The sequence below is a fragment of the Lissotriton vulgaris genome, chromosome 1_1 (genome assembly GCF_964263255.1).
Source record: "Lissotriton vulgaris chromosome 1_1, aLisVul1.2, whole genome shotgun sequence".
NCBI lineage: Eukaryota > Metazoa > Chordata > Amphibia > Caudata > Salamandridae > Lissotriton > Lissotriton vulgaris.
The window spans coordinates 2,142,327,714-2,142,355,113 of NC_141685.1; the positions used below are offsets into that span (position 1 = coordinate 2,142,327,714).

Genomic DNA, 27,400 nt, shown 5'->3' on the forward strand with positions numbered 1-27,400 from the left:
TTTGATATAAGATATATATTTTTCCTCAGAGATATAACGTGTAGAATCAATGCCTAGCTAAAATTTTCCCTGTTTTGCTTAATTTCCCTATTTTTAGCTAGTCATTATATAGGGGTCCCTTGCTTCTTAAAAAATCGATGCAAGTTTGAACAGGTCAGATTTATGCTACAGCAGGGTAAGATTGTGACCATACAGTAAAGAACTGATTACAGGAATACCTCCCCTGTACCCTCACTCCCACCACTCTCACCAACACCCCACATCCGTCCCAAAGCAGGTAAGCCGAGAAAATATTTGCTGATCTGACATTACAATTACTTTAAAGGGCTATAACTATTAAGTGAAAATTTCATAGTGGCCCCACGACAGTACAGTGGATGGGAGCATTAAGAATAGTGCCCGTGGCTAAGTGCCAAGCCCTACATTGGAAAGTAGACTATGGTTTGCAGAACTTCCCACTAGCACACACATAGGACAGTGTTATGTAAACATTTTTGCAAACCATTAAAAATGAACATGGCACATTGATCAGGCCTTTCTCTGTTACCTATTTCAACCTTCCAATGATTCTTAGCGTCCCAGAGGTATCCTCTATGTATATATGTGTACATTTAGCTGGAAATGGATTGGTTGAGCCTGGGAAATAGGACTTTTGGCATGGGAGTTCTTCTTTCTCTACAGACTAGACTATGCGAGCAACATTTGAGCCTGACTTACTAGCATGGTCGTCAACCCCCTCAGCCTCAACCCTTCTCAGTTTCCTGCATGGATTGATTGCTGATGGCCTCAACTGGCCCATCCATCGTCTCCCATAAAAATATTATTCAAATGTGTTGATCAAGTTAGAAAGTAGCTAGGCTCACCAAATAAATGCACTTTGTAAAGTTTTATTAAATAGTATATCTATAAAGTTATTGTGTTCCCCTAGATTGGCTGTTACCATCTGAATTCAGCAATAACTATAGGTTTACAAATGATACGAGATGTTGATCTTTAGCAACCAAATATACGCTAAGTATCCGGAGCGGCTCCTCCACTAGGGCAGAGGAGCGTCGCTCCACTGCTTTCTCGTCGTGCGAGAAAGCCAAAACATAATATGGTAATAACATTTGGTTAATGACCATTTTATGTTTCTTTCCGCATTGCGGGTGGGTGGGCGGGTGGAGCTACCCGGGCAGGAGTGGTTTGCCCACTCCTGAGTACGCATGACTGGTTTGGTCAGCTCTTTCTGGCCACCCAAACCAGTCATGCGTACTCTGCACTTCTCCATGCAGGTTGCATTGCAGCCTACATGGAGAACATGCAATCCCCTTTAGCCCCTGGCTGGGCGGCGTCCCGACCAATCACAACGCTCCACTGGTGCGTTGTCATTGGCTTAGGGTAGGGGAGGGAGGCTGCCTGCTTCCTGTTTCCGCTGAAAGCAGTAGCAGACCGAGCAGTGAAGAGGCAGGACCCGGGCCGGCAGAAAGATATTTATTTTTTATTATTGAACCCCCCCTTCCATTACCCTTCCCCCTTCCCTCACCCGTACCCCCACCCCTTGCCCATTCCCCCTTCCCTCGCCCCCTCTTTCCTTGCCCGTCCCCCCTACTCTGCACGACCCCGCGCTCACCCCCCCCAACCATGAGTCATGCCTGCCCCGACTGCTAAGGATTGCACTCATTATCTTCCCAACCATTTTAATCTACACTCTCTACATTCTTCGGGGTTTATGCCAGCTAGAGATTATCTGCCATTGGTTATGTGATGCATGCAGTACAGTTTTTTTTTAAACAAATAAACAAGTTTAAAAAAACTAAACTTAAGTGCCAACTAATAATCATACATACAGATGCCATTTCTTTCATGAACATTGACATTGTGACATTTTCACATGCCATGACACATTGGTAAATTCATGATTCGGGTAGGCTATGCTTAATCCTTATTTTTGTACAATAAACACAATCTGAACACACAGAGTGCATTTATGTTGTGACATATTGTTTTCTCTGTTTGTAACCCATTAGAATTATTTTTGTCTTTTTTTTATTATTAATTTCTGTGGATGTCTTTTGAGTGTCTATTTATGTATTAAGCTGTATCTCAGGTGTCTATTGACAACTGTCCTGATGATGATCCTCATATTTGCAAAGGATCGAAATGTTGTTGATATTGCAAGCAGACACCCTTTTTCTTTTTATTAAAATTGAATGGGCTGCATTGTTATTCTTTATGTTGTGGCATAAATAGCACACTTTTAAGTCACATTCATAACGCTTGCTTGCCTGAGCACACTGTCATGTCACGTTTTTCTATATTATTTACTATCCAAGACTAATGCCTTATTATTTGGGGACCGCTGTCTCTTGAAAATAATATATATCCCAAGTCCCCATGTACCTGTGGGTATCCCTTGTTTCTTGTAATATAAACCAATAATCACATCAGTGAAGGAGCACTTTAGGAAGCATTCGAAAATATCTGAGACCAGTGTTTGCATACACCTTAGCTAGACAATTGTGGGGAAAGAAGAAGAATGTATATATCAAAGTGATCAAATCGAGTAAAGGTGAACTGCGTCCAATTAATAAAGATAAACTAGAACAGTTTAGAAACTTCTTTATAGGAATTTTATACTGGAGGTGGCAGTCTCAGCTCTTGACAAATGCAACATCTAAATGGAATGAATCTCCCCTCAAACCAGGATTCAACAACTAGTTAAAACTTTAAAGAAAAATAAAGGTGCAGGGCTGGATGACCCTATCAGACACTTTTATAAGACTATGGGCTAGATGTAGGTAATTCCCATTTACAGACTCTTAAATACCGAATTTGACTGAATTGGTATTTAAGAGTCTGTAAATGGGAAGGGGGCAGATTTAGGTAATTCCGAATTTAGGAATACCGAATCTGTAAGATTCGGTATTTACCGATTCGGTAAATACCGAATCGGTATTGCCCATTGATTCCTATGGGCCTTGAAGCCCATATGAATAATTTACTGAATCGGTAAATACCGAATCCTGCAAGGGTGCAGGGGGTGTCACTTTGACACCCTCTAGTACCCCAAGTACAGGCTTGTGTGACATGTGGCACACATACATGCCCTAAGGGCATGTCTGTGTGTCACATGGCACAGGTGTGCATGCACACCTGAATTCGGTATTTTACCAGACAATAGGATTTTGTGGTAAAATACCGACTCTTAAGGGCCTGTGGCACTCTTAGGAGTGTCAGCTACATATGGATTTACCGATTCGGTAAATATACCGATTTGGTATCTTACTGAATCGGTATATTTAGCGATTCAGTAAAATTACCGAATCTGTAAAATTACCGATTCGGTAGGCCCCCTACATCTGAAAAGCCTAATACCGGTCAGAAACGGCCAAAATCGTCCGTTTCCGACCGGTATTAGGGCTCCTACATCTGGCCCATAGTTGATCATACTGACCCCCAAACTTGATGTTATTTTCCACTACATAGCCAGCTAGGGCAAGACCACTCCCTCTATACGAGAATCGATGATTGCAGTTATTCATGAATAGGGCAAGGAACGTAGTCAATGCTTGTGTAAGCCCATAGTACTCCTTAATATAGTTGCTAAACTCGATAAAAAAATTGCGGCAGGTAGGCGATCGTAAGAAGCATGATTTACAGAGATCCGGAACCATGGACCTGATTTTTTTTTTTTACTGTTGACAGGACACAGAAATACAGTCATTGACATCAAAGTGTGGTCATTGCTGGTAATGGAGAAGCTGGCCAGCAGTTTGGAGGGTCTCTACATCTGGTTTGAAGGACAGTGGGGTTCTCTGATGAAGCATTCGTCAAGAGTTTGCTTGACACTAGCACTTCCATTAAGATGGAGGGCATTTAGGGCTAGATGTAGGTATCCAAATACCGGTCGGTAACGGCCAAAACGGCCGATTTTTGGCTGTTACCGACCGGTATTTGGATACTGAGATGTAGGGCATCTCAAAATACCGATTCGGTAAATTTACCTATTCAGTAAAATTTACCGAATCTGTATTTTGACATGTAGGTAGCACTGTAAACAGTGGTACAGGGCTTTAAGGATTCGTTATTTACCACCAACTATTAGTTGGTGGTAAATAAGGAATTCCTATGTAAATGCATAAATGTGCATTTACACCTGTGCCATGTGGCACACATACATGCCCTTAGGGCACGCATGTATGCCACATGGTTCACAAGCACTATTCAGGGGTGCAACAGGGTGTCAAACTGACACCCTGCCACCCTTGACTTTTTTTGAATTTTACCGAATCGGTAATTACCGATTCAGTAATTGACATTCATTCCTATGGGCCTCCATCTGTAAATACTGATTCAGTATTTTTTACAGAATTTTTATCTACATTGCAATTACCGATTCTAAAATACCGAATCAGTAAAATTCGGTATTTTAGAATCGGTAATTTGCAGTTACCTACATCTAGCACATAGTCTCTTTTCGTAGGCATTGAGAAGATAAGGAACATTGGCAAAGCTGCATTACAGTTCAATCTCTACTTAGAACCACTGGGAAACCTCCTAAGCAAATCCGGGATTCACTATCATCTCTATGCAGATGACACTCAACTCTACCTCAAGGTTGCCTCCACTCATGACCTCTCCATCCTAAGCTCCACTCTCGACTCCCTTCAAAATTGGATGTCATCTCATCAACTGATTCTGAATCCCTCCCAAACTGAATTCCTCCTCTTCTCCTCCTCACTCTCTCCTCCCCCGGTTCAATCATGGATGGATCAGATGAATCTACTCAACAATAAACCCATCATTGTCGACAGCGCAAAATCCCTTGGTGTCATTCTAGACAAAAATCTCAATCTAACTCCCCACATCAATTCTATTGCAAAATCTGCTCGCTACCAACTGCGCCTTCTTTGGGGAATACGTCGCTTCTTCCCGGAGCAGGACCTTATAACCCTGGTGCAATCGCTGGTCCTCTCCAGACTAGACTACTGCAATTCTCTTCTTACTGGCCTCCCCAAATCTCACCTGTCCCCACTTAAGTCTGTCTTCCATTCAGCAGCTCGTTTCATTTATGGGGCCAAAAGAAGCGATCACATCACACCGATGTTATCCACCCTCCGCTGGCTTCCCTTCGAGGCTAGAGCTATCTACAAGACCGCTTGTATCACCCACAAAGCCTTGCACTCCTCCTCTCCCCGCTACCTGGCGAATAAACTGAAACTCTCTGGAGGCTCTAGACCTTCACGCAATGCGGAGAATCTACTGCTTGAACCTCCCACTTTCAAGAAGGAAAGAACAATGGCCCAATCCTTTTCAGGCAATGCAGTGAGAATCTGGAACTCGTTTCCGCCTCAGCTCCGGACCACCGCCTCCTCCCAGGCCTTCAAAAGGGACCTCAAAGCTCTCCTCCTCCAGAGACACCTCCAAAAGTAATTCACGTCCTCTTGCTATTTGGAGGAAGACTTCCCACTACTGATATTTTCTACTTTCCATGACCATGGAAGTGTCTTCCCAGTGTTTGTCCTGTGGTTTAAGTGTCTGCCTTTTCGCAGTATTCTCCATGTTCTTGTGTTCGGTGCCCTTTTGTAACATGCACACACCACTTTGCCCTTGTAACACAAGGCTGCTACCTCTCACATGTTTTTACCTTTGAATACTTGCACAAGTGCCACCTTGCCTACGTAACGCTTGTTTGTGTGCCTAGCATTTATTGCAGTATTATACCTCAAATTATACTCTGTTTTCTCTTATAACTACACACTTGTCACTTTCCTCTTGTGCACTTTTGACTACCTCATGTATTTTTTGGTTGCTCACAATGTTTACTACCTCAAGTATTTTGTTTGCTCACAATTATCACTATTACCTTTACTACCTCATGTATTTTTGGTTGCTCACAATTTTTACTACTACCTCAAGTATTTTGTTTGCTCACAATTGTCACTTTTACCTTTACTACCTCATGTAATTTTGGTGGCTCACAATTTTTACTACCTCATTTATTTTGTTTGCTCACAATTGTCACTATTACCTTATGTAAGTAACGTATGCTTTTGTAATCTGCTCTTTTGTAATGTTTCTCATTATGTTTCATTTCTGTTCCTAATGTGAAGCGCTCTGACGCCTTCGGGTAAAGTCCGCGCTATATAAAAATGCATAAATAAAAATAAAATAAAAATAAATACAGAGAAATAAGGAAATTGAACATAAAGGCAAAATAGTACACTTCAGAAGCCCACAAAATCTGTATGGGGATTTTTTGGCAACAATAGATATGACTAAGTTTGACTTGGGGAGTTTTTGGGAAAGCAGACTGGCAGGAATTCTTCGTGCTGCTGTGTTTTTCAGTAGTTCCTTTGTACACTTGGTTGCTCAGTCTGCAATAGTATTGAAAAAAACTATAAAACATGTTTAAAAATATTTTTGGGTCATAAAAAACTTAGGGAAATGTAAATGCTTTTTTCAGTGACCCCTTTAGTAGACACTGTAGTCGGCCCTTAGAATTTTGAATCATTTAACAATTTTGTAATTGTTTATGGATCTTTCCCCTTACTGAAGGGGATATAGAAAAATTTGAATTTGTACACTACACCAACTGTGGGTCAATCGTTCTTTCTTCAGAAAAGTAGTGTTTTTTTCTCTTTTTATGTCATATCTGACATAACTGGATTACTACTCTGTATCTAATTGGTGATAATGACGAACACTGTTGTAAGTAGTCACATTATCTATGGTCTCTGATTGTATGCTGGTAAGAATACATGTGGTATATTTACTTCCCTTTTTTTAAGCTTTTTTCACTAAAGTATGTTTATGTGTGTTTGGTATTGTACCAGATGAGGACTCTAAGTAACATTACCTGCTTCTTTTATTTATCATACTATAGGGTGGATCCTGTCCCTCACGATGCTCCAAAGCCTCCAGGATACACTCGCTTTGTCTGTATTTCTGATACACATTCCAGAACGGATCCAATACAGATGCCATATGGAGATGTTATGATCCACGCAGGTGATTTTACTGAGCTTGGACTTCCTAGTGAAGTTAGAAAATTCAATAACTGGCTTGGTGAGTATGAGCATTGTGTGCAATTTCTTAATTTTCAATCATAGTTAATAACAAAAATAGCCCAAGCTTGGGCCTTTGAACCAAAATAGTACATGGCAATTTGAAATTCATCTCCTTGATGAATAGAAAATACCTAAGTCCTATTTGACCCGGTTTAAGTTCTTTGTACATTCCAAAGCTTGGTCATCCTCCGCTTTTATAAATATGACAACTGTCTCCTGGTATCATGCTGCTAACATAGTAGCCTGTTGTAGTTTGATTTGTCAATAATTTTTCCAGGAGAAAATTGAGGAACAGCTGAAGATTTATCAATAAGCTGGGATATCCATTGGGGCTCCTTTTTGGGGCCCCAGAACTTCTAAAGGGCCAGTTAAGATAATTTCAATTTCAATTTCAATTTATTATGTCTTTATTTCTAATAAAATTCCTAAAAGACGACATACAATACATAATATTTAAAAAACTACTGCAGACATGCCCCCAATTATCTAAAAAAAAGTGTGGCAACAATCAACATGCGATCATATCATGACAATTAATTTAAAAGGGTTTTCAATTTCATTGAACGGATCAGCCACGCCCAACCCAGAAATTTAGCTACGCAAATCACAGACATTTCAGTTCTTGTTTCGCGTAATTTCTGCAGGGCTTCACGATGTCCCCCACATTTCAAGGTTATACATATGGGTTTCAGCCATTTCAATCGAGGGGATCGATATACTGGGCATGCAAAAAACAGATGGCCAATGCTTTCTACCTGGTCGGGACACCAAAAGCATTTATTACTTCCATTCTTCGCCCACTTTGTAGTAAAGGAGTTGATGGGCAATGTGCCTACCCGAAACTTGTGATACAGTTTACGGTCTAGGGTTTTGCAAATCAAATCCCAATAGGGCTCAAGGGACGGTGTTACCTTATGTGTTAGAAAGAGTCCCGTTAGACTATTGTCCGAAGAATGGGTGACCAGTATAGATTTTTTCGTGGCCCAGAAAAGATCATTAAACTCTTGTTTCGATGGAAACCTGGAGCATCCAGGATTTGTCCACAGCTCAGAGAGGCCCATTGAATGCAATATTTGTTTCACTTCCCGGAGCCATGGGATTCTATGAGCACCCCACAATGATTTAACCTCATCCAATTCATGGGCGAAGAGGCTAAGCTCTGGAGTCGTCCAGAGCCGACGCCAGAGTGCCACTAGACGAACCTGCGCTATCTCGTCCAAAGGCCTGCAACCTAGATCTAATAGCAGTGGTTTAATTGGTGAGGATTGTGGAAGCCCAACCAGGTTCCGTAGAAACCTATTCTGTGCTGTGGACAATACTGACAAGTCCTTATAACCCCATATGTCAGCTCCATACAGGGTTGCTGCATTGGCCTTGGCCTCATAAATTTTTAGCGCTGGAATGATGCGTTTGGTCAGGGATTTTTTTTGTTCCTGCAGTAAGCAACCCGTAAGGCGAACAAATTTAAGTTTTAGAGCCTCCAACTGGGGGTTCCAGCCAAGTTGATGATCAAGGGTCACGCCCAGATATGTCATGACCTTGACCTGTTCAATTGGGGCACCGTTCAGAGTAACCGAACTTTTGATTGGTTTATTTTTGTTAAAAACCATAAATTTAGTTTTATCAACGTTGATCTGCAAATCATTGTTCTTACAGAACTCAGCGGACCTATTCAGGGCTGTCTGTAACCCGCTCCGGGTTTTAGAAAGGAGCAGGGTGTCGTCGGCGAAGATTAACATAGGATATTTTGATCCGCCCAGGGTAGGTGCATCAGTCTGTGTGTTATTAAAAAATTCAACTACCTGGTTGATGAAGAGGAGAAACAGGGTGGGGGCCAACACGCAGCCCTGGTGCACCCCTCGTTGGACAGGAAAGCTGTTGGTCACCTGACCCTGCCTCCCCCACCTTACCTGGGCGAAATTATCCTCATGTAAGCGCCTGACTAGTTCCAGGAGTTCTACGGGGAGACCCATAAGTCTAAGAGCTTCCCATAGTTTCGCCCTTGGAACTAAGTCGAAAGCCGACTTAAGATCAACGAATGCGGCATAGATGACCCCTCCGCCCAAGAAGACCACCTTCCAATAGAGCATGGTGAGTCGAAACACCTGATCTAAGGTGCTGGTGCCTGATCTAAACCCTGCCTGCATAGGGGAGAGTATATTGTTCTGCTCAATCCACCCCTGAATTCTTGCTAGGGCCATTCTTGATACAATTTTTTGAATAGAATCGATCAGGCTTATGGGGCGATAATTATTAGGTGGTGATCGATCCCCTTTTTTATATACTGGAAGTATCTCAGCCCCTTTCCAGGATTGGGGAATCCTTGCCCCTGCTGCGATAGCGTTTGCTAATATAGTAATGTATGGGACCCATAAGTCAAGGTTCAATTTAAAAATGTCCGCTGGTATGGCATCTAAACCTGGGGCTTTACCAGACTGGACAGAACCTAGGGCATGTACCGTGTCTGAAGCGGAAAATGTGAGCCTATCCTCATGAATTATTGGTATTGTCCCCACTGCAGGCTCGGTTGCCAGTTCCTGTTCGGCATTCGTGTCTTTAAATTGTGCAGAGAAAAATTCCACCCGGTCCAGAGCAGAAACATGGTTGACCGGTATTTGGGAGTCAGGGTCCCTGCCCCATCTAACTGTCTCCCAAAATTTTACTTGGTTAGATGACTCACAGGCTTTAAGGAGATCTAACCAGTAGGAATCTTCCCAGTCCCTCTTAGCTGCCCAAAGGGCGTGTTTATAAAACTGCCTAGCTTTCCTAATATCAGGAGTAATCCTGGTTTTAACAGCTGCTACTAGTTTACTGTGAGCTTCTCTGCAGCTCTTATTGTACCATCTTTTATGTGGTTTGTCTTTCTTATTTTTAGATGGCCTAGTGAGGAGATTTTTGAGAGCCATAAAACACTTCTCGTGAAGATTAATGGTAGGGGAATCGGCTCCACCAAAGGGGGATAATGCAGTCATCCTGTCCCTTGTGTCTAAGACCATCTCCTCTATTTTACAGATAAGCTCTGGGTCAGCTATGACCCTGGACCATTTGACCCGTCTTCTGTTATCGCACAGAACTAAATCAGGCGTTAGGCAGGCTGTTTCTATTTGGAGACCACCCAGTCCGAGAAACCCTGAGCCCCAAAGAGAGGGGGTTATGATCACTCTCTGGCCTGGTCTCTATCACCATATCTATCACATGTGACCAGGATTCTATATTGACCAATATATAGTCGATGCGGCTTGCACTGGTCCCATTATCAAAGGTTGATTTCCCTAAATTGTCAGACGGGGTGCGGCCATTCACTGCCCGAAGCCGCCACTCCAGGCAGAGTCCCAGCCAGTGGAAGGCCGCCTCCGTGCCCCTGACACCCTTGCTTATAGCTAGCGGGGGGATATTCCAGGCAGTATCTTCATCAATCCCCACATCTTCAGCCAGACTAAGGATGGGTTCGAATGAGCAGTTCAGATCACCTGCCACTACCACAAGATGATCGCATTTGTGCTTGTTCAGGAGATATTCAAGATCATTAAGGACTGGTTGCTTCCTCCCACCCTGACAACCTCGGGCGTAGATGTTAATTAAAAGGATGTCCTTGCTGTTATCCTTACTCAGGGTAATACAAAGGAGGTCAGCATTCTCTGCCAGGATTTCGTTAACACGGAAACCCAGGGAATTTCTAATCCATACAGTGAGACCTCCTGAAGCCCTACCTCTGGGGCCCTGTGTAGCCGGTTTGTAATAATTCAGGTAGCCTACCCTAAATAGGGGGACGATTGACCAAGTTTCCTGGAAAACGACGATGTCATGTGTGACAATGAAGTCGACCCAGTCGTCATTGTCCAGGGGACCCTTTAATCCTGCAATATTCCATGAGGCCACCTTGATTGCATTTGCCGAGTTACTAAATGGAATAGTCTGCGATAAACCCAGGGCCCCTGTCCTGGTCAAAGTAGGAATATTAACATGATCCAGGGTTGTGCTAGGGCCTTTACGAGAGGTTGAACAATCCATACAGGTTACTGGAGGGGTGAGAGGAGCAGTCGCCTGAGGGAGAATGAGTTCCGTGGGGTATATTAAGGCATCAATCCCCCCAAGTCAGTCAACCTCATCCAAACAACCAAACATGTTAGTAGTGGGAACCCCTTGCCACCAGTTATTTTGGCTTTGCCAGCCATCCCTTCGTCCTTTCTGTCTAGATTTTTGGACTGTTGACCAGGACCCCTCCATCTCAAACTGCTGTCGAGGAGGATAGAAAAAAGTGAGAGGTCTGACAACAATAGAGGGGTCGTCATCACATGAGGCCCATGAACAGAGGTGCTGAGCAGTGTGGGGATCTGCGAAAGACACTACTATACAATCACCAGCAATGGACTTGCGTGTAGGGCCAACCCAAGGTACTCTACGTACCATTAGTACCCGACTTCTTTGATGATTAGGGAGCTGTCTATTTGTATTAAGCCAGTAAATGACCTTATTTTTTAAAGACCAATGGTTCTCTTGGGTTTGTGGGCCAAGGGCGGGCACGCCAGCTAATACTATGACATAAGGCCCAGCCTCTGGTGGCAAGTCAATATACCCCCGCAAAAATTTGGTCAACTAGATTGCTGAGGGAGTGTATTCTTGGTTGCTGGCTGATTAGACTGGTGTGAGACAGCTTGAGGCCTTGGTTTTGAAGGTGCTATACTCTGAGGGGGACAGGCGCTTGGGGCTGTAGGTCTTGGAATAGTAGCAGTGGGGTTACAGACTTTAGTACGGGGTTTGGGTATAGGTTTGGGTCTTGGAGGGGGCAAGGCCGGAGGTTCTGACACCTGAGCCTGAGGGGTACAACCCTCACCCTGGGAAAACTTAGCTTCCATTTGTTTAAGACTAAGGCTAGCCAACGTGACTATAGTCTTGTCCATTTCTAGTAGGTTGTTTTCTAAACGGGAAAGTCTAAGTTCCAGGGGAGTAAGTAGCTGTTTTAATGTGTCCCAAACGATTTTAAGGAATTCCTCATCCCCCCTCCTATCCTTCCCTATCTCACTCAACCTACCCTCAATTGGCCTTTCCTCGATCTTATCTGGAGAGGTTCCCATTGTAAGGTCTAACACAACACTGCGTGGACCAGTGTCGTTTTCCTTACCCAGGGTGCAGATGTTAGTTTTAGAGGCTTCTTCGTCCACCCCATGTGTGACCAGTGGTCGTCTACTATTAAAGAACTGGGATCTCACAATTTCTGCCTTTTTGCGAGCATAGGTGGATCTAGCAAGACATTTCCTTTTGTAAGTGGCAACTTTTTTAGCATTTACTGCTGGTTTAGGCAAATCGGATTTAGTGGGGAAGCCTATACCTGCCACGGGGGCATAAGGTACAGACTCCTCCGTGGGCTTTAGAGGTGGTGGTGTTGGATTCAGAGGGGGCTCAGGTAGGGATGTGGTTGGAACATGATGGATATCTGCCAACATTAACAATGGGCGGGGACCTGATGTACGCTCTGGGGTTAAAGCTAAGGCAAAGTTCCCTAAGGATGATTTTTTGGAGGTAGCTAAATTCAGGGAAAGCTTCCGTGCAGCTTCTAATTCTAAGGAAACCCTATGTTGCATTTTACTGATTTCCACATCAATGGCCAAATTGGTCTTTGTGAGGAAATCATCTAGGGTTCCATTGGGCTTATTGACTCCCTTAGCAGTTTTGCTGCGACTACCCCGTGTATAAGAATGAACGAAGTGGCAGAAATGGAATATGTCAACAACAACAACAAACCAAGGGGAATGGCCCAGCCCAGACCTCTCAGTCCTCGAACGGCCTCAAACGGCCCGCTCTTAGCCCGGTCTTCGCCCCGAGCTGCGTCCCGTGCTGCGGGAGGACTGAACTTAGTTATAGAAAACGACGAGGGCGGTAGGCAGGCCAACAGGGAGAGCGGACCGGAAGCTCTCACACGGTCACGCAGGGACTCCTGGGAAATGGAGTCCCTGCAACGCTCGCAGCCCCGCTGTAGCCACTAACCCAAGTCCTGCACTGTTGCTGCTCCGCTCACTGCAGCGTCCAAAGTCCTGCCCCACACACAGGCGGCGAGGTTTCCCAGGTGGTCGGGGTGATGAGTCTGAAGAGCTAGCGCCTCCAGGCAATGCGCTAAAAAGGAATTGGCGTCCCAACGCTGTGGTAAGAACAGGGGTTTAAAAAGCCCTCCAGTGGGCGGTGGGCGGGCCAACAGGGAGAGCGGACCGGAAGCTCTCACACGGTCACGCAGGGACTCCTGGGAAATGGAGTCCCTGCAACGCTCGCAGCCCCGCTGTAGCCACTAACCCAAGTCCTGCACTGTTGCTGCTCCGCTCAATGCAGCGTCCAAAGTCCTGCCCCACACACAGGCGGCAAGGTTTCCCAGGTGGTCGGGGTGATGAGTCTGAAGAGCTAGCGCCTCCAGGCAATGCGCTAAAAAGGAATTGGCGTCCCAACGCTGTGGTAAGAACAGGGGTTTAAAAAGCCCTCCAGTGGGCGGTGGGCGGGCCAACAGGGAGAGCGGACCGGAAGCTCTCACACGGTCACGCAGGGACTCCTGGGAAATGGAGTCCCTGCAACGCTTGCAGCCCCGCTGTAGCCACTAACCCAAGTCCTGCACTGTTGCTGCTCCACTCACTGCAGCGTCCAAAGTCCTGCTCCACACACAGGCGGCGAAGTGGCACCCGCGGAGCGGGTGCGGCGAGGTTTCCCAGGTGGTCGGGGTGATGAGTCTGAAGAGCTAGCGCCTCCAGGCAATGCGCTAAAAAGGAATTGGCGTCCCAACGCTGTGGTAAGAACAGGGGTTTAAAAAGCCCTCCAGTGGGCGGTGGGCGGGCCAACAGGGAGAGCGGACCGGAAGCTCTCACACGGTCACGCAGGGACTCCTGGGAAATGGAGTCCCTGCAACGCTCGCAGCCCCGCTGTAGCCTCTAACCGAAGTCCTGCACTGTTGCTGTTCCGCTCACTGCAGCGTCCAAAGTCCTACCCCACACACAGGCGGCGAGGTTTCCCTGGTGGTCGGGGTGATGAGTCTGAAGAGCTAGCGCCTCCAGGCAATGCGCTAAAAAGGAAGCTTTTCCTTTCTAGAGCCTTGTTTGAAACAGCTCTTACAAATCTGGGGAGAGCAGGGTCACTGAATGATCTGGCAACATTTTCACCTCATTCATCATTTTCATTTTACCTTCATGGACATGCTGGTGAAATATCCAATATCAACAGGTCACTTGCTGAGGGACATCCCTCAAAATTAAGGTGCTTGACTGTGAGATAGTCATTGTTAAGTGGGTCATAATGGACGGACTCTTTAACTTCAATAAATGATCAAAGTCAAGGTGTCATTGGCACAGACTCTTTAAGTCTCAGACGTCCACTCCATATCCTGTTCTGACTGCCTATTTGCCTGGGCCCGAATTCCAAATTAGGCTTACCCCAAAAACCAGGCTATGGCCCGGTCTGCCAAATTTGCACTTCCCCACTTCATTTAGAGTCAGGGAATTCCTTGTTTTCTGCTAGCAGACCCAGAGCCTGCTCTGACATAAGAAACTCCTTCCCAGTGATCCCCCTGTCACAGGACTGCTGATTTAACTCTGTTGGAAGGTCAGCCTTGTTGACGGGAAGCTCTCCAACACTGGATTTTACTGTCTCTTTTGTGAGCAGAAAAATGTAAATGTGACCCTGAGCATTGAGAGAAAACTGCTACTGCTTCAGTAACATTGTTGTTTAGCTTTGTGTGGTTGTTTTTTGTGAAACAAAAGATATGCGGCCTAGGCTGCCATAACAAGGCTATCCAGCTCGCATTGCATTTTTCCATTCTATGTGAAAATTCCAGCTTGCTATATCATTTCTTTACTTATTTTGTAAGAATGAGGAGAAAGAGCATTGTCATTAATGACCATAGATGGGTATATTTCTCCTGTAGCAGTTATTTTGGTGGTTATCATGGGTGATTATTGCAATGGCTGCAAAATCTTTGACTGCTGACAATACATCCTAATAAATCCTAATAATTTCTGAGGACCTAAGTTGATGGCAGAGGCTTATCTTGTTTACCACTACCAAGCTCACCAACTTCTACCAGGCCATACCTGAACCCATTTTCTCTTGAGCTCTGAAATACCTCGGAGAAAAATTATCTTATAAAATAAAAATTGCATATTACCTAAATGTAAGGTTCAAGCCAGCAGAGTGGATTAAGGCTATTATGCCCGCACCGGTGACCAAGTTCCTAATGTATACATATGTGTGGGTGCAGATGGTCTGGGATACAATCCCCTAGATCCCAAAGTTAGAAAACAAAAAATCCTTTTTGTTTTACACATCAAATTGCACAAGATGACCCTGCACACCCCAACAATTAGTTAATACAATATAAATGCTTAATATGCATGGGGGCGTGGCCAAGCATGCGATGTGAAATGACGTGCCCGGGCTGAGCTCCAAGTGAAGCTCCCCTACCACGGGCTATTTATCCTGCATTTCTGGCGGAACCGAGCCCAAACTTGGACCGAGTGTACCTGGACACCCGGCCCACCTCCAGGGCGATTTCCAGGCGAATCGGAACACCTGACCCTCCGACCGGCAGCGACCCTGACGGCTGGCTGCCCAGAGCGCACTTCCGGCCGGCGACCCCAACTACCTGAGGCCGGGGATCCGGCCCTGCGGGGTAGGCCGCAAAGCGAGTGCCCTGCAGTGCGCAATCCAGCGGAGAAACGGGACCACGTCCCATAAATCGGACACTCACCAGCGACCAAGCTCTACAGGGGCCCCGGACACCAGCGAGAGGTTCACCGCCTAGGCCCACGGAAGGCCACGAGACCAGCCCACCCCGCCTGCCACCGCTGGGGACACCCCGCCGAGCTCCGAGAATACCAGGGGGTGAGTGCGCGAGACTGGCTAGAGACCCACATTGGCGCCATTGCCCCAAGGCCCTGCCGGCCCAAAACGTACACAGACCAGCACGGTCCACTGGACCCCCCCGGGCCCACCTGCCGCCCTGACATAGGCCCGGCCCAGGAAAGGAACCCGCGACACGATACCAGACCCCCCGGCGACCCAGCCATCCGAGGACCCCAGGCGCTGCAAGAACCCACACCGAGCCGGCCCGTGGCGGTCTGTATCACCGCCCCATCTTACCTACTGGCACTGGAGTCACCCGACCCGGCTGGACAGACACCGGTGGGCCGTCGAGCTGGGCCACCACGAGGCCCACACAGACACCGCCACCACCGGGTCCGGCAGACCACCGCCGGAGACCGCACGGCCCTATCCTCCCAGGCCTCTGCACCTGTCCATCTCACAAAGGACGTCACGGATCAACACCGGACCCTCCTGGCACCGAGAGGCCTAGACCGTGCCACACGCAAACTGAGGCCGCATCGCATCGGCCCCCACTGATAGTCGGCCCAACACTGAGAGACTCTCCCGGCCTGGCGCAGACACGAAGACTACACAGCTCGCACACCCCACACCTACTGGGCTTGTGCCAGACAAGGTAGACCCCCACGCGGCGCTTGGTGGCGCCTAGCATCATCCGGCAGGGTACGTCTTCTCGGGCTCAGTGGACGGACTTACCGGGAGAGGCCTACCGATCCGACCCACCGGACCGCCACATGGCGCAGACAGGAGGCGAACAGCAACCAGGACTTACACGGCGCTGACCGCCACACCTGGGAGTTCTCATAACAGCCACCACGCAACCACCCCGTCCTCCCTGGTCGGTTGCGTAACATGGATCCCCGGAGCCCTGCGGTGGGACGGTCCTTCCCCCCTCCTACGACCACACGACATCCACCACGGGTGACACAGAGAACCTGACCGAGAGACTCACACACACTGGTCCCTCCACCACGCATTGCGAGAATATACCCACCCGCCTGACCGGCCGCAAAGGCCTCCCACATGTCAGGGGGGACCAGGGCAAAGACTGGCACAGGAGGGTCACTAGGCAAAGGGAAAATGGTGAAAAACACAGAGGCTGACCAAACTGCCTCCAAACTAGACACTATGCTGGCGGCCATGGAGCGCCTGGAGGAATCCATGCAGCTGACCCGTACGTCGCTGGAGAACAGGATCGACAAGGTGGCCGTGGATCTGACGCTCCTCCGGGCAGACCACAAGAAACTGTCCGACCGCACCACGACTCTGGAGCACACGATGGCGGAGGCCACACCCAAACTGGCGCAGACGGACAAGCACGTCCAGGACCTACTCAACCGGGTGGAGTTCCTTGAGGATAGGGCGGAGGACGCGGAGGGACGGGCCAGAAGGAACAACGTGCGCATAGTGGGCCTGCCGGAACGATGGGAACGGAGAGAGACGGCGGAACACATGGAGACCTGGCTCAGAGAGTTATTACCAGAAGGCACACTGTCGCCACACTTTGTAGTGGAACGGGCACACAGAGTACCATCCCGCCCACCCCCGGAAGGCTCCAACCCAAGGCCGATGCTCATGCGGGTGTTGAACTACCGCGACCGAGATGCCATCCTCCGCGAGGCGCGGAAACTGTCAAATATACAGGTAGACAACGCCAAGGTGATGTTCTTCCCCGATTATACCATACAAGTTCAACGAAGACGTCAATCCTTCCTCGAGGTGAAGCACCGACTCAGACGCTTGGCTCTCAAATACTCGCTGTTGTTTCCGGCACGCCTCAGAGTGGTGGCATTGGACAAGACCCACTTCTTCGACACCCCAGAGGCGGCAATGGCCTGGCTGGATTCAGGAGTGGACACGAACCCCGAGCCCGCGCCGAGAGAACAGCGCCGGAATCGAGGCACACGCAGACGGAGACAACGACACACCTCGAGGGTCGGGTCACCGAATGTGGAAACGGAAATCGGCCCAACCCCGGAGCAAATTCAGAATGAACAACTGGAAGCCGTCCGCATAACTGCTGTGATCAGCGGGTCACAATCACCTATACTGCTTTCCAACGCCAGCCCACGCTCACGCGGGAGCGAGGACGACGACTACATGTACGGTCTACCAGATGACTCGAACCCAGAGGGCCTGCCAGACGTCACGCCCCAAACGTCAGATCTGATATCATAAGCACTCCTCCCCAACCCAGCCCTGGCTGGACCAACGCGACTCGCATAGAGGAACAGTCAGCTCATCCCCAACGATGGCCCGATCGGGGACCCACATTGACACTCCTGGAGGCCCTGGCAGTCATAAATGCCACCTTCTCCGGGGTCTGTGCTTTGCTACCGAACCCCCCCCCTCCCCCGCCTACCGGACTGCCGCGGAGCCGCCGTGACACCGGGTGGGGGACCGGGGCTATCCTGTTGGAACACCACCGGGACCATAACTTTGGAGGGGTGGACAGACCCCTAGAGGTGAGTGCCCCTCCCCCGGGGGAATGAAAGATGGGACCCCGCCATGGGACCAACTGTCCGGGTCAAGTGACACTGGGAAACCTGAACTGGCTACGGATGCTATCACTGACTCTTAGCGCTCTTCTGGCCCACTGCCCGTGGAGGGGAGCCACTACGGCTCTTTCGGCGTAAGTGCTGTACTTAGTCATCCCCCCATTGAACTTACGGATTGATTGAGCTCGATAGAGCGTTTGGGCGGCGACTTGTTTTGTTGTTGCCCTTTTGGTATTATGTTTATGTTCAAGTTCTTCCTTTTGAGACTAGTGTTGGTACTGACCTGCTACTGCGTGCATCCTTGGGTCTGTGGGAGGGGGCGTGAGGTAAAAATGCTCATTGTTCGCCGCTGCTGTGTGGGTGCGGGCGGGGCGGGTGGGGGGCCGGGGGGGGGGGAGGGATGGATGCTTGGCCGCAATCAACACTGTGATGGCTACGTTTAAATTTTGTACCTGGAATGTCAGGGGCATGCACACATCCTCACGTAGATACCAGGTATATTCCTATCTTAAAAGGCATCAGATCCAGATTGCACTACTACAGGAGACACACCTAGTTGCCACTGAGGTAGCCACGCTTCGCCGTAAGTGGAGGGGACAGATATTTGCCACAACCTTCTCAGCATTTGCGAGAGGGACCTTGATCTGGGTCCGGCCCGGGGTTCCGTTTGCACTAACACACAGCAATGTTGACACTGAGGGGCACTACGTCTTCATACAGGGCAGACTTGACGGGCAGCAGATTGTCATAGCCTCCATATACGCACCTAATGTAGAACAGGGGAAATTCTTCACGCGACTGTCGGCGGGCGGGGATTACAATTGCGTGTTAGATGCCTCCCTTGATCGCTCGTCCCTCCCAGCAGCAATCGCCCCGGTGCAGGCGACCTCCAGGGCCCTCCTTGACTGGGCAACACAGTGGAACTTACAGGACGCCTGGCGCGTCAGAAACCCCACCGCCCGGGTGTATTCTTACTACTCGGGAGCCCACTCACTACATGTCAGGTTGGACAGATTCATGTTGTCCCGTGACCTGCTCCCCTCCGTGTCCGACACTGACTACCTAGGTCGGACACACTCGGACCATAACCCGCACACGCTGGTATATGGATGGAAGCGCCCACACCCGCCCGTACTAACGCGGCGCCTGCAACCGGATCTCATGCTCGACACCCCATTCCAAGAGGAAATCTCCGGGAAGATCTTACAGTACTTCGAGGACAATATTGACTCGACCTCCTCCCCGAGAACCGAGTGGGACGCCTTTAAGACGGTGACCCGGGGAAGTTGCCTCGGTGTACAAGTGGGCCTGCGTAGGCAAGTAGAGAGAGATCTGATACAGGCGGAAGAGGCACTACTAGATAAGGAACGGGGGCAATAGGGGGCGATGATTCCCAACTCATCTCAGCCAGAGCAGACCATGCTGCTTTGATGGAGCGCCTAAAGAACATCAACTTCGCAGCGCACTCCGCGTGCACCCACAACACGGGCGACAATCCTGGCAGGCTACTGTCATGGTTGGTGCGACAAGACACGCAATCCGCATCGGTCCTATCCATCCGCACAGCCCAGGGCATTGAGGTCTATTCCCAGCAACAGATCCATGATGCGTTCACATCGCATTACAAATCCCTGTACAGCTCACGACTACGAGCCACGGTGGTGGAGATCACGGACTATCTGGCGACACTGCGGCTCCCGACCGCTACCGCTGCCCAACAAGCAGAGCTGGGAGCCACGCTCACTGGTGAGGAACTGCGAGAGGTGATTTTCTCCCTCTCCAATTGCAAGGCGCCGGGCCCCGACGGGCTCCCGGCGGAGTTCTACAAGGCCTACTCTCTGGTGTTAATACCGGAACTGCTGAAAGTGTACAAGGCGGCGCTGGAAGACGCTGAACTCCCGGCGTCCCTGAACGAAGCTAACGTGGTCTCCCTGCTGAAACCAGGTAGAGAAGCGAACGAACTCGGCTCATACAGGCCGTTAGCGCTCCTCAATACCGATTACAAAATACTTGCAGCGGCCCTGGCCCGGAGGCTTGCACCACTAGTCCCCACTCTGGTACACTCTGATCAGAATGGCTTCGTACCCACACGGAGCACGTCCCACAATCTACGCCGTTTTTTCAGGGTCCAACGTTTTGCGACCCCAACCTGGCCGCGCTCGGGATGCATTGTGCTTGATTTGGAAAAGGCGTTTGACTCGGTGGAGTGGCCATATCTCCTCCGAGTCCTTGAGAAGTACGAACTAGGGGATGCCTACGTCCAGATGGTGGGACTCCTCTATCAAGCACCCGAGGTCCGGGTCCGGACTGGACGGTTGTTCTCGGACAGGATCCGTATCGGGAGAGGTACCAGACAGGGCTGCCCCCTCTCCCCCATCTTATTCGCCTTGGCGATGGAGCCATTGGCGGAGATGCTCCGCACCTCCGGAGGCACCTGGGGCATTCCGCTGGCGGACGGCATTCACTCGGTGTCTCTGTATGCCGACGATTTGTTGTTATTTGTCAGAGACCTCACGCGCATACCAGCGGCGCTCACAGACATCTTTCGGACGTTTGGCGACATGTCGGGGCTCCACGTCAACTGGGCCAAATCAGGGGCCTACGCATTCGATGGCGAGATGCCACAGTGCGATGTGCGCATGATGGGGAGACACTCCGATGGCACCCGACGGTATTTAGGTACCTAGGGATCTTAATATATCGAGACCCTATGGATCTCCTGGAGGGGAACCTAGTGAGAGCCATCTCCTCGCTCACGGCCCAGGTCACATTCTGGAACTCCCTCCCGTTGAATGTGCCGGCCAGGGTGGCACTAACCAAGATGATAATGCTACCCTGGCTTCTCTATTATTATACTAATTTACCAGTGTATGTGCCGGTACGCATATTTAAGGGACTGGACACCCTCACCAGATGCCTCATCTGGAATAAGGGGAGACCCCGGGTAGCGCTAAAGACCCTGTATGCACCCACAGACGCTGGAGGCCTAGCGGTTCCCAATCAGGAGCTCTATTACTTAGCAGCGCAGCTGCAGTGGGTTGCCTATTGGCTGAGCGGTAAGAACCTAGTGGACACGGCCACGGCCGATACCATCCTATCCCCCGTACAGGCGCTCACACTCTTCCACCCACTGACGCTGGGCCGGCCCCCCACGCAGGTCCATGTAGCGGTGGCAAAGCGGTGCTTCGCGCGGAGCCTCCGGCTCACCAAACATACGGTGCCCTATGCTCCGAACCTACCCCTGCTGGGGACACCCCTGGGCGCAGGCACACTGTCCTCGACCGAACTGCGCAGCTGGACTGCAGCAGACCTGGACGACCTGGGTGGCCTGTACAGCGAAGGAGAGCTGTTGCCCTTCGAGACCTTGGCCGCGGACACAGAGCTGCCGGTGGGTCAATTTCTGACACACGCCAGACTCCTCCATGAGTTGACAAAGGCGTGGGGTGACCTCAGCCACGAGCCGTCCACTCACCTACTCATCCAATACCTGCATGTGATGGGAGATGGGTCCCACATTGTGCATTGGCTTGCACAAGCCTTACACAGCCATACGCAATTTTCTTCCCAGAGACTGAGGGAAAAATGGACGACCGACCATGGCACAGACTGGACGGACAACCAATGGAACGCTATTTTAGCAGGCGCCAGGGTCATTCCCCGCAACGCACGATTCAAGATTATCCAATACTACATCATCCACCGTGCATATCTGTCTCCGGACAAACTGAATCGCTACTTCGGACTCACTTCATCGGCATGTCCCAGATGCGGCCTCCTGGACTCGGACTTCCTACATGCACTCTGGAGCTGCGCTCATCTTACCTCGTATTGGTCTGCGGTCACGGGTATGTTAACAGCGGCCACAGGCGAAACCCTCCCCAAGACGTGGGAAGTATGCCTATTGGGACTCTACAAGAGAACCAAGCAGACCAAGCTACGGGCACGCTTCTGGGACTTAGGCCTCATTACGGCCAAACGTCTTATCACACGACGTTGGAAAAGCGCCGCCGCGCCCTGCAGACTGGCGTCGCTCTTTTGCCAACTGGGCCTGTGCGGAGAGTGTGTCACTCCATAGGGAGGAAACCGCGGGCCTACGGAAATACCCGATCGTCCAGGACTGGGATGCTGCCCTGATTGCATATCACCGCGCGTGCACCCAAGCCGGCATAGAGTACCGCCTCGACGCCGAACAGAGAGGGCCCACTTGATTGCTGTCCGCACCTGGCACAGACTCCGCCACCCCTTCCAACCCCTCCCCCCCCTCCCGTCCTTCCCCCCGTCCCGCGCGCCTCCCCTCCCCCCTCCCCCCCCGATGACTGAGGCCTTACACGACGGAAACGTCCCCTGCCGCTCTCGCCCCCCCGTCGCTCGCCCCCCCCCCTTGCCTTACAGCCGCAGCGACGCCGCCTCCTCCATTGTCCCCGCCCCTGCACGACCCACATAGGGTGCACCACACACAGCTAGGATCCTAGATGCACTACCACACACACAAATACTAGTCCAACAGTTATTGAAATGTTCCTCCCTCCCCCCTGTTTTAGGCTACCCAGTTAATTCTTTTAGTTGGCACGGAGGCCGTTCATACTATGCCCTTGATAACGCCCGACCACCCTTCCTCGTCTGCATCTCACATAAAGCTGCTTAGATGCGCCCAGGACTAGGGAGCGGGCACCCAGCGACCCATGCGACATCGGAGGGTATGATGCTGCCTCTATCCTCTGCTACATTGACCAGGGAACTCCATTTCAAACAATGACTGTTGACTTTTCTTTTTGAACACGCTAGTTCCTTGTTGCAGTGCTACGAACTGCGGGCACTGCACCATGAGTCACTTCCTGGCACCGTCACTTATGAACTGATGCACTTCCACCAGCAACTGTTTGTTTTCACTCATGTGTAACTGATATGTCGACATGTACTATCTGCTGGGTACTGTTTGTAGCAATAATTTGTTGTTCTGACACTGTATGAATAACTACTGGCTTATCTGTGAAACTAAATAAAGTTTGGGACCGTTGGTCTTAAAAAAAAAAAAAAATGCTTAATATGCATATGTTACACAAAAGATCCAATTGTTCTCCCAAGAATATACAGTCAGATTTCTTCTTTAAGCAATCCTTTTATTCACAATTGAAGATAAAAACCAATAGTCAACGCGTTTCGTCCGTGACCGGACTTCTTCAGGGCTACATATAAAAAGATACAAAAATATATATATATAAACATATGTACATGATATGGAAAACTTGTCCACAGATGAATAATTCATACTATTTAACAGAGTGTAAAATTACAGAGAACCAGACATTTTATAGTAGACACTATTCAGAAATAGACTTTGATTTTATCTCTTTTTCTTCCAGGGAGAACACACACAAAAACTGAATTTCAATCATGTCTCTTTAAATTATTCATGTAAATAAGGCAAAGCCAAGTTTGCACTGGTTTACTACCTAGGTTTCTACAGGCAAGCAGAATGTTCAATGAAATTTTAGCATACGTCAGGAGAGTCTAAGCAGATTTGATTTACCGCTAAGTAAGTACACAGATTATACAACATATTTCATTATTTGAAATTCAGAATACCTTAATTTAAATATATCTGTATGGCACAGCTTCAGATTGGTCTTCAAATTTGTGTTTTCAAAGATAGTTCTGTAAACAGATATATGCGAATTTCAATATTTCATACATTGATCATATTATATCATTGTTCAGTGTAATAAGCCTCCATTATTCCCAAAGTTATCACATATCATTTGATTTTCTGAAAATCATTTTTTCATTCGGTATCATGATCTAGTTTACCCATGGAGATAATTTATATTCAGTTTTGACAAAGACAAGAAAACCCTTCTATTTTGGACACTTGCTACGAAGCAGACCTATGGTGAGCTCAATAGTCAAAAGGAACACCTATGTTAAACACCTACTTCAGTAAAAAAGGGGAGATCATATGTCCGAGATGTGCCAAAGGTCCAATATTTTCAATAAGAGTAAAGAAAAAGTGAGTGCCTGCAAAACAGATTTTAAGGCTGTTTACACAGGGCTAAACAACTGTCTATTACAGATATAGGTGCATATATTATTTTTATGAAAGGAACAGCAGGATATTTGTTTTTTTGGATACCATCAACCCAAGGCCACTTGGTAAGTGGTTATTCATATATGGTATGCAACAACACATTTTCAGTTGAACACGTGGATGAAATTAATGTTTCTATTCTAAAGTGAATTATAGAACAAAAGAGTTCTATTATAAATTTCCTTTATCATTATTGAGACTTCTATACAAAGAAAAAGCCGAGTAGTAGAAGATATGCCCTTCTGATTAATCAGTTTTATGTAAATTATATGTGCATAAAATACATTTGTTAGGACGCCCTTCTCAATGTCCTACCCGTAAAAATAATTGGTTCCATTACGCTGAATATGCTATTTGCTCACCCGATTTATAAACAATCCATAAAGGATGTAAGAGCCAAATGTTTACCATCTATACGTACAATATTATTGACATCCTGCATAAACTCCAAACAGTGCAAAGTTTTTCTGATGGAGCATAAATATATCCTTCGTATTCACCAGTCACGGGAAGAATACAAAAACAGAAATAGCTTATACCAAGACATATTTCTTAGAGTCCTATATACAGAATTAGTTAGCCCTTTCTTATCTAATGGATCGAGAATGGGAGTAGTTCGAACAAATGGCCGCCATCTTTAAGTTTTAACAGTATTAAGCATCTAATGTAAGCTCCAAATGGCGCATATTATTAGTAAGGGAGCATGAATGTAACTACATCGAATGACTTAGGATTATAAGCAAAGAGAATATTACTATGCTAAGAACGGCCCTATAGTAAGCGCGTATCATGAAAACACTCCGGAAAATAACTCACCGTACATAGGATACCGGCTTCTCGCAGTTCGTGCGGTCATTTGGTGTGATTAACGGGTCATTGGGACAGAGTATTTATACCCTTAATATTGATGGTTAACTACCAATTAACAAAGTTAATTGATAAGTAAAGAAGTCGACTGATGATGACATGTATATCGGTTCGATAATGGCCGCCATCTTAACCTAGTCAAGATATCCCGTAAACTGCTTGTTTGAAATAATCTATCAGAGAAATGCTTTAATAAACTTATATTATATGGTAGCAAGCTGAATAAGAATCGTTTATATTAAGTCATAATCAAGTGCATGGCACTTTTGTCATTAATCGCAAATGTGTGAAATTCACGAAGCTGGCAGCCATTATAGGTTGGTCACATCAACATAAACGCCATATTTGTATTAATGGCGCCAGCCATTTTTGACTAATCAAGTTCTTATTACTTCTTTATAAAATCACTCGTTAATTCGCTTCTAAGAGGAAGACGCCAGACCTATTGTTTTGTATTGTACAATTATGCCGGAAATTATGAGACATCGCTGGTCCCTCAAATTTATGCTTAATGGTATCATGGCGATGTGTTTAAGCACACCGAACATGGCCGCCATTTTAAGCTAGTCAAAACGACTAGAAAGACTCCTATGATCACATGATATTTGTTTCAAAAAAGGTAGAAAGAGATTGGTCATTTTAGAATAATTTGATAATCATAAAGACTATACCATTGTATATAGTAGTTCTGTTTGGGATAAAAAGATGTTCGAGTTTGATATGCAATGTGAAAGAAAAGGGGGAGTGCTAACATTTTTTGGGAAATTATAGTTCAATAATATCCCAAAGAGATATTTGTTGAAAAACGCCACATAACCAGTGTAAAAAGGGTTCATATTCAATATAAACCCAATTTGTGTGTAATCGTAATGACAAAGATTAAATAGAGAAATTTCTAAGTCTTTGTCAATAAGTTAAGATTATAAGGAAGCATAAGAGGATAAAGATCAAGCCAGATGATTATTCAGGAAACATCGATGGATGGGACTCAGGCTAGAGGGATTAGATGTCAAACAAAACCCCAACAGTGGTCAACAGTATATGTGCAGGGACCAATCAAAGCCTTTGGGTCAATAATGTATATGCAGGGACCAATCAAAACCTTAGGGTCAATGAAAAGTAGAAATACACAATTCTACAAAAAATGATGGAATTCATTATTTACATTCAGTCCCTGATTCACAGCCCTCAATCTGCATATCCATCATGCCTCAAGTTGTCTGAGACACGTTGTCCTATCACCCCCTCGTTTGCCTAACGGGACCCTGTCAATTGCATGGAATTTAATCTCCTTTTCATAAGGATGACTTTGGGAGATATGTTGCGCCACTGGACTGCGTATATCATTGTTTCTTATGTTTCTAATATGTTCCTGAATTCGTATTTTCAGGCATCTTATACTACTGCCTACATAGATCATGTTACAATGACAGATAATCACATAGACAACAAAGGTAGTATTGCAGTTTATGAATGGGGTGATCCTATGTGTCTTCAGGCTGTTGTAACTGTAGCTAACCATCTTATTCATTCCATATTCCCATACTGTACAGTTGCCACATACAAAGAAACCAGCCGGTTTCTCTGTTAGCCACGCAGAGCCACTTTTTTGGGGGGATTTATATAACTAGGGGAAAGAATATTTTTGATTGTTATACCCTTTTTATAGACAACCCTTGGTTTGTCTGAAATGACACCTGTAGGCAGTGTGTCAGATATTAAAAGGTGCCAATGTTTCCTTAAGATGTTATAAATATGACTACTGTACATTCCATATTCTGTTATGAATGCACATTGGTTCAAGGAAACATTAGTGTTCTTTTTGGGTTGTTTAAGCAGGGTCTCGCAGCGTTTCTTTTTTCTAATCTTACTTTCAGCTTTTGCAATATATTTCTTTGCATAACTTCTAGCCAAAAAGTCAGTCTTCATCCTGTCTATGGTATTTTCAAAATTGGTATCTTCACTACAATTGCGACGTGCACGTATCATCTCGCCATATGGAATGGCTACTATGGTATTCCTGGGATGACAACTATCCGCATGCA

General features: G+C 47.4%; 1 protein-coding gene across 1 annotated transcript in view; it reads left to right on the forward strand.

Moving 5' to 3' along the window:
* MPPED1 (metallophosphoesterase domain containing 1) overlaps positions 1-27,400 on the forward strand; it is an 888,950-nt gene that overhangs the window by 215,820 nt on the left and 645,730 nt on the right. Inside the window, exon 3 of the mRNA XM_086922282.1 lies at positions 6,869-7,050. Coding sequence (XP_086778408.1) covers positions 6,869-7,050 — 182 coding nt within the window. The remainder of the gene's footprint in view (positions 1-6,868; positions 7,051-27,400) is intronic.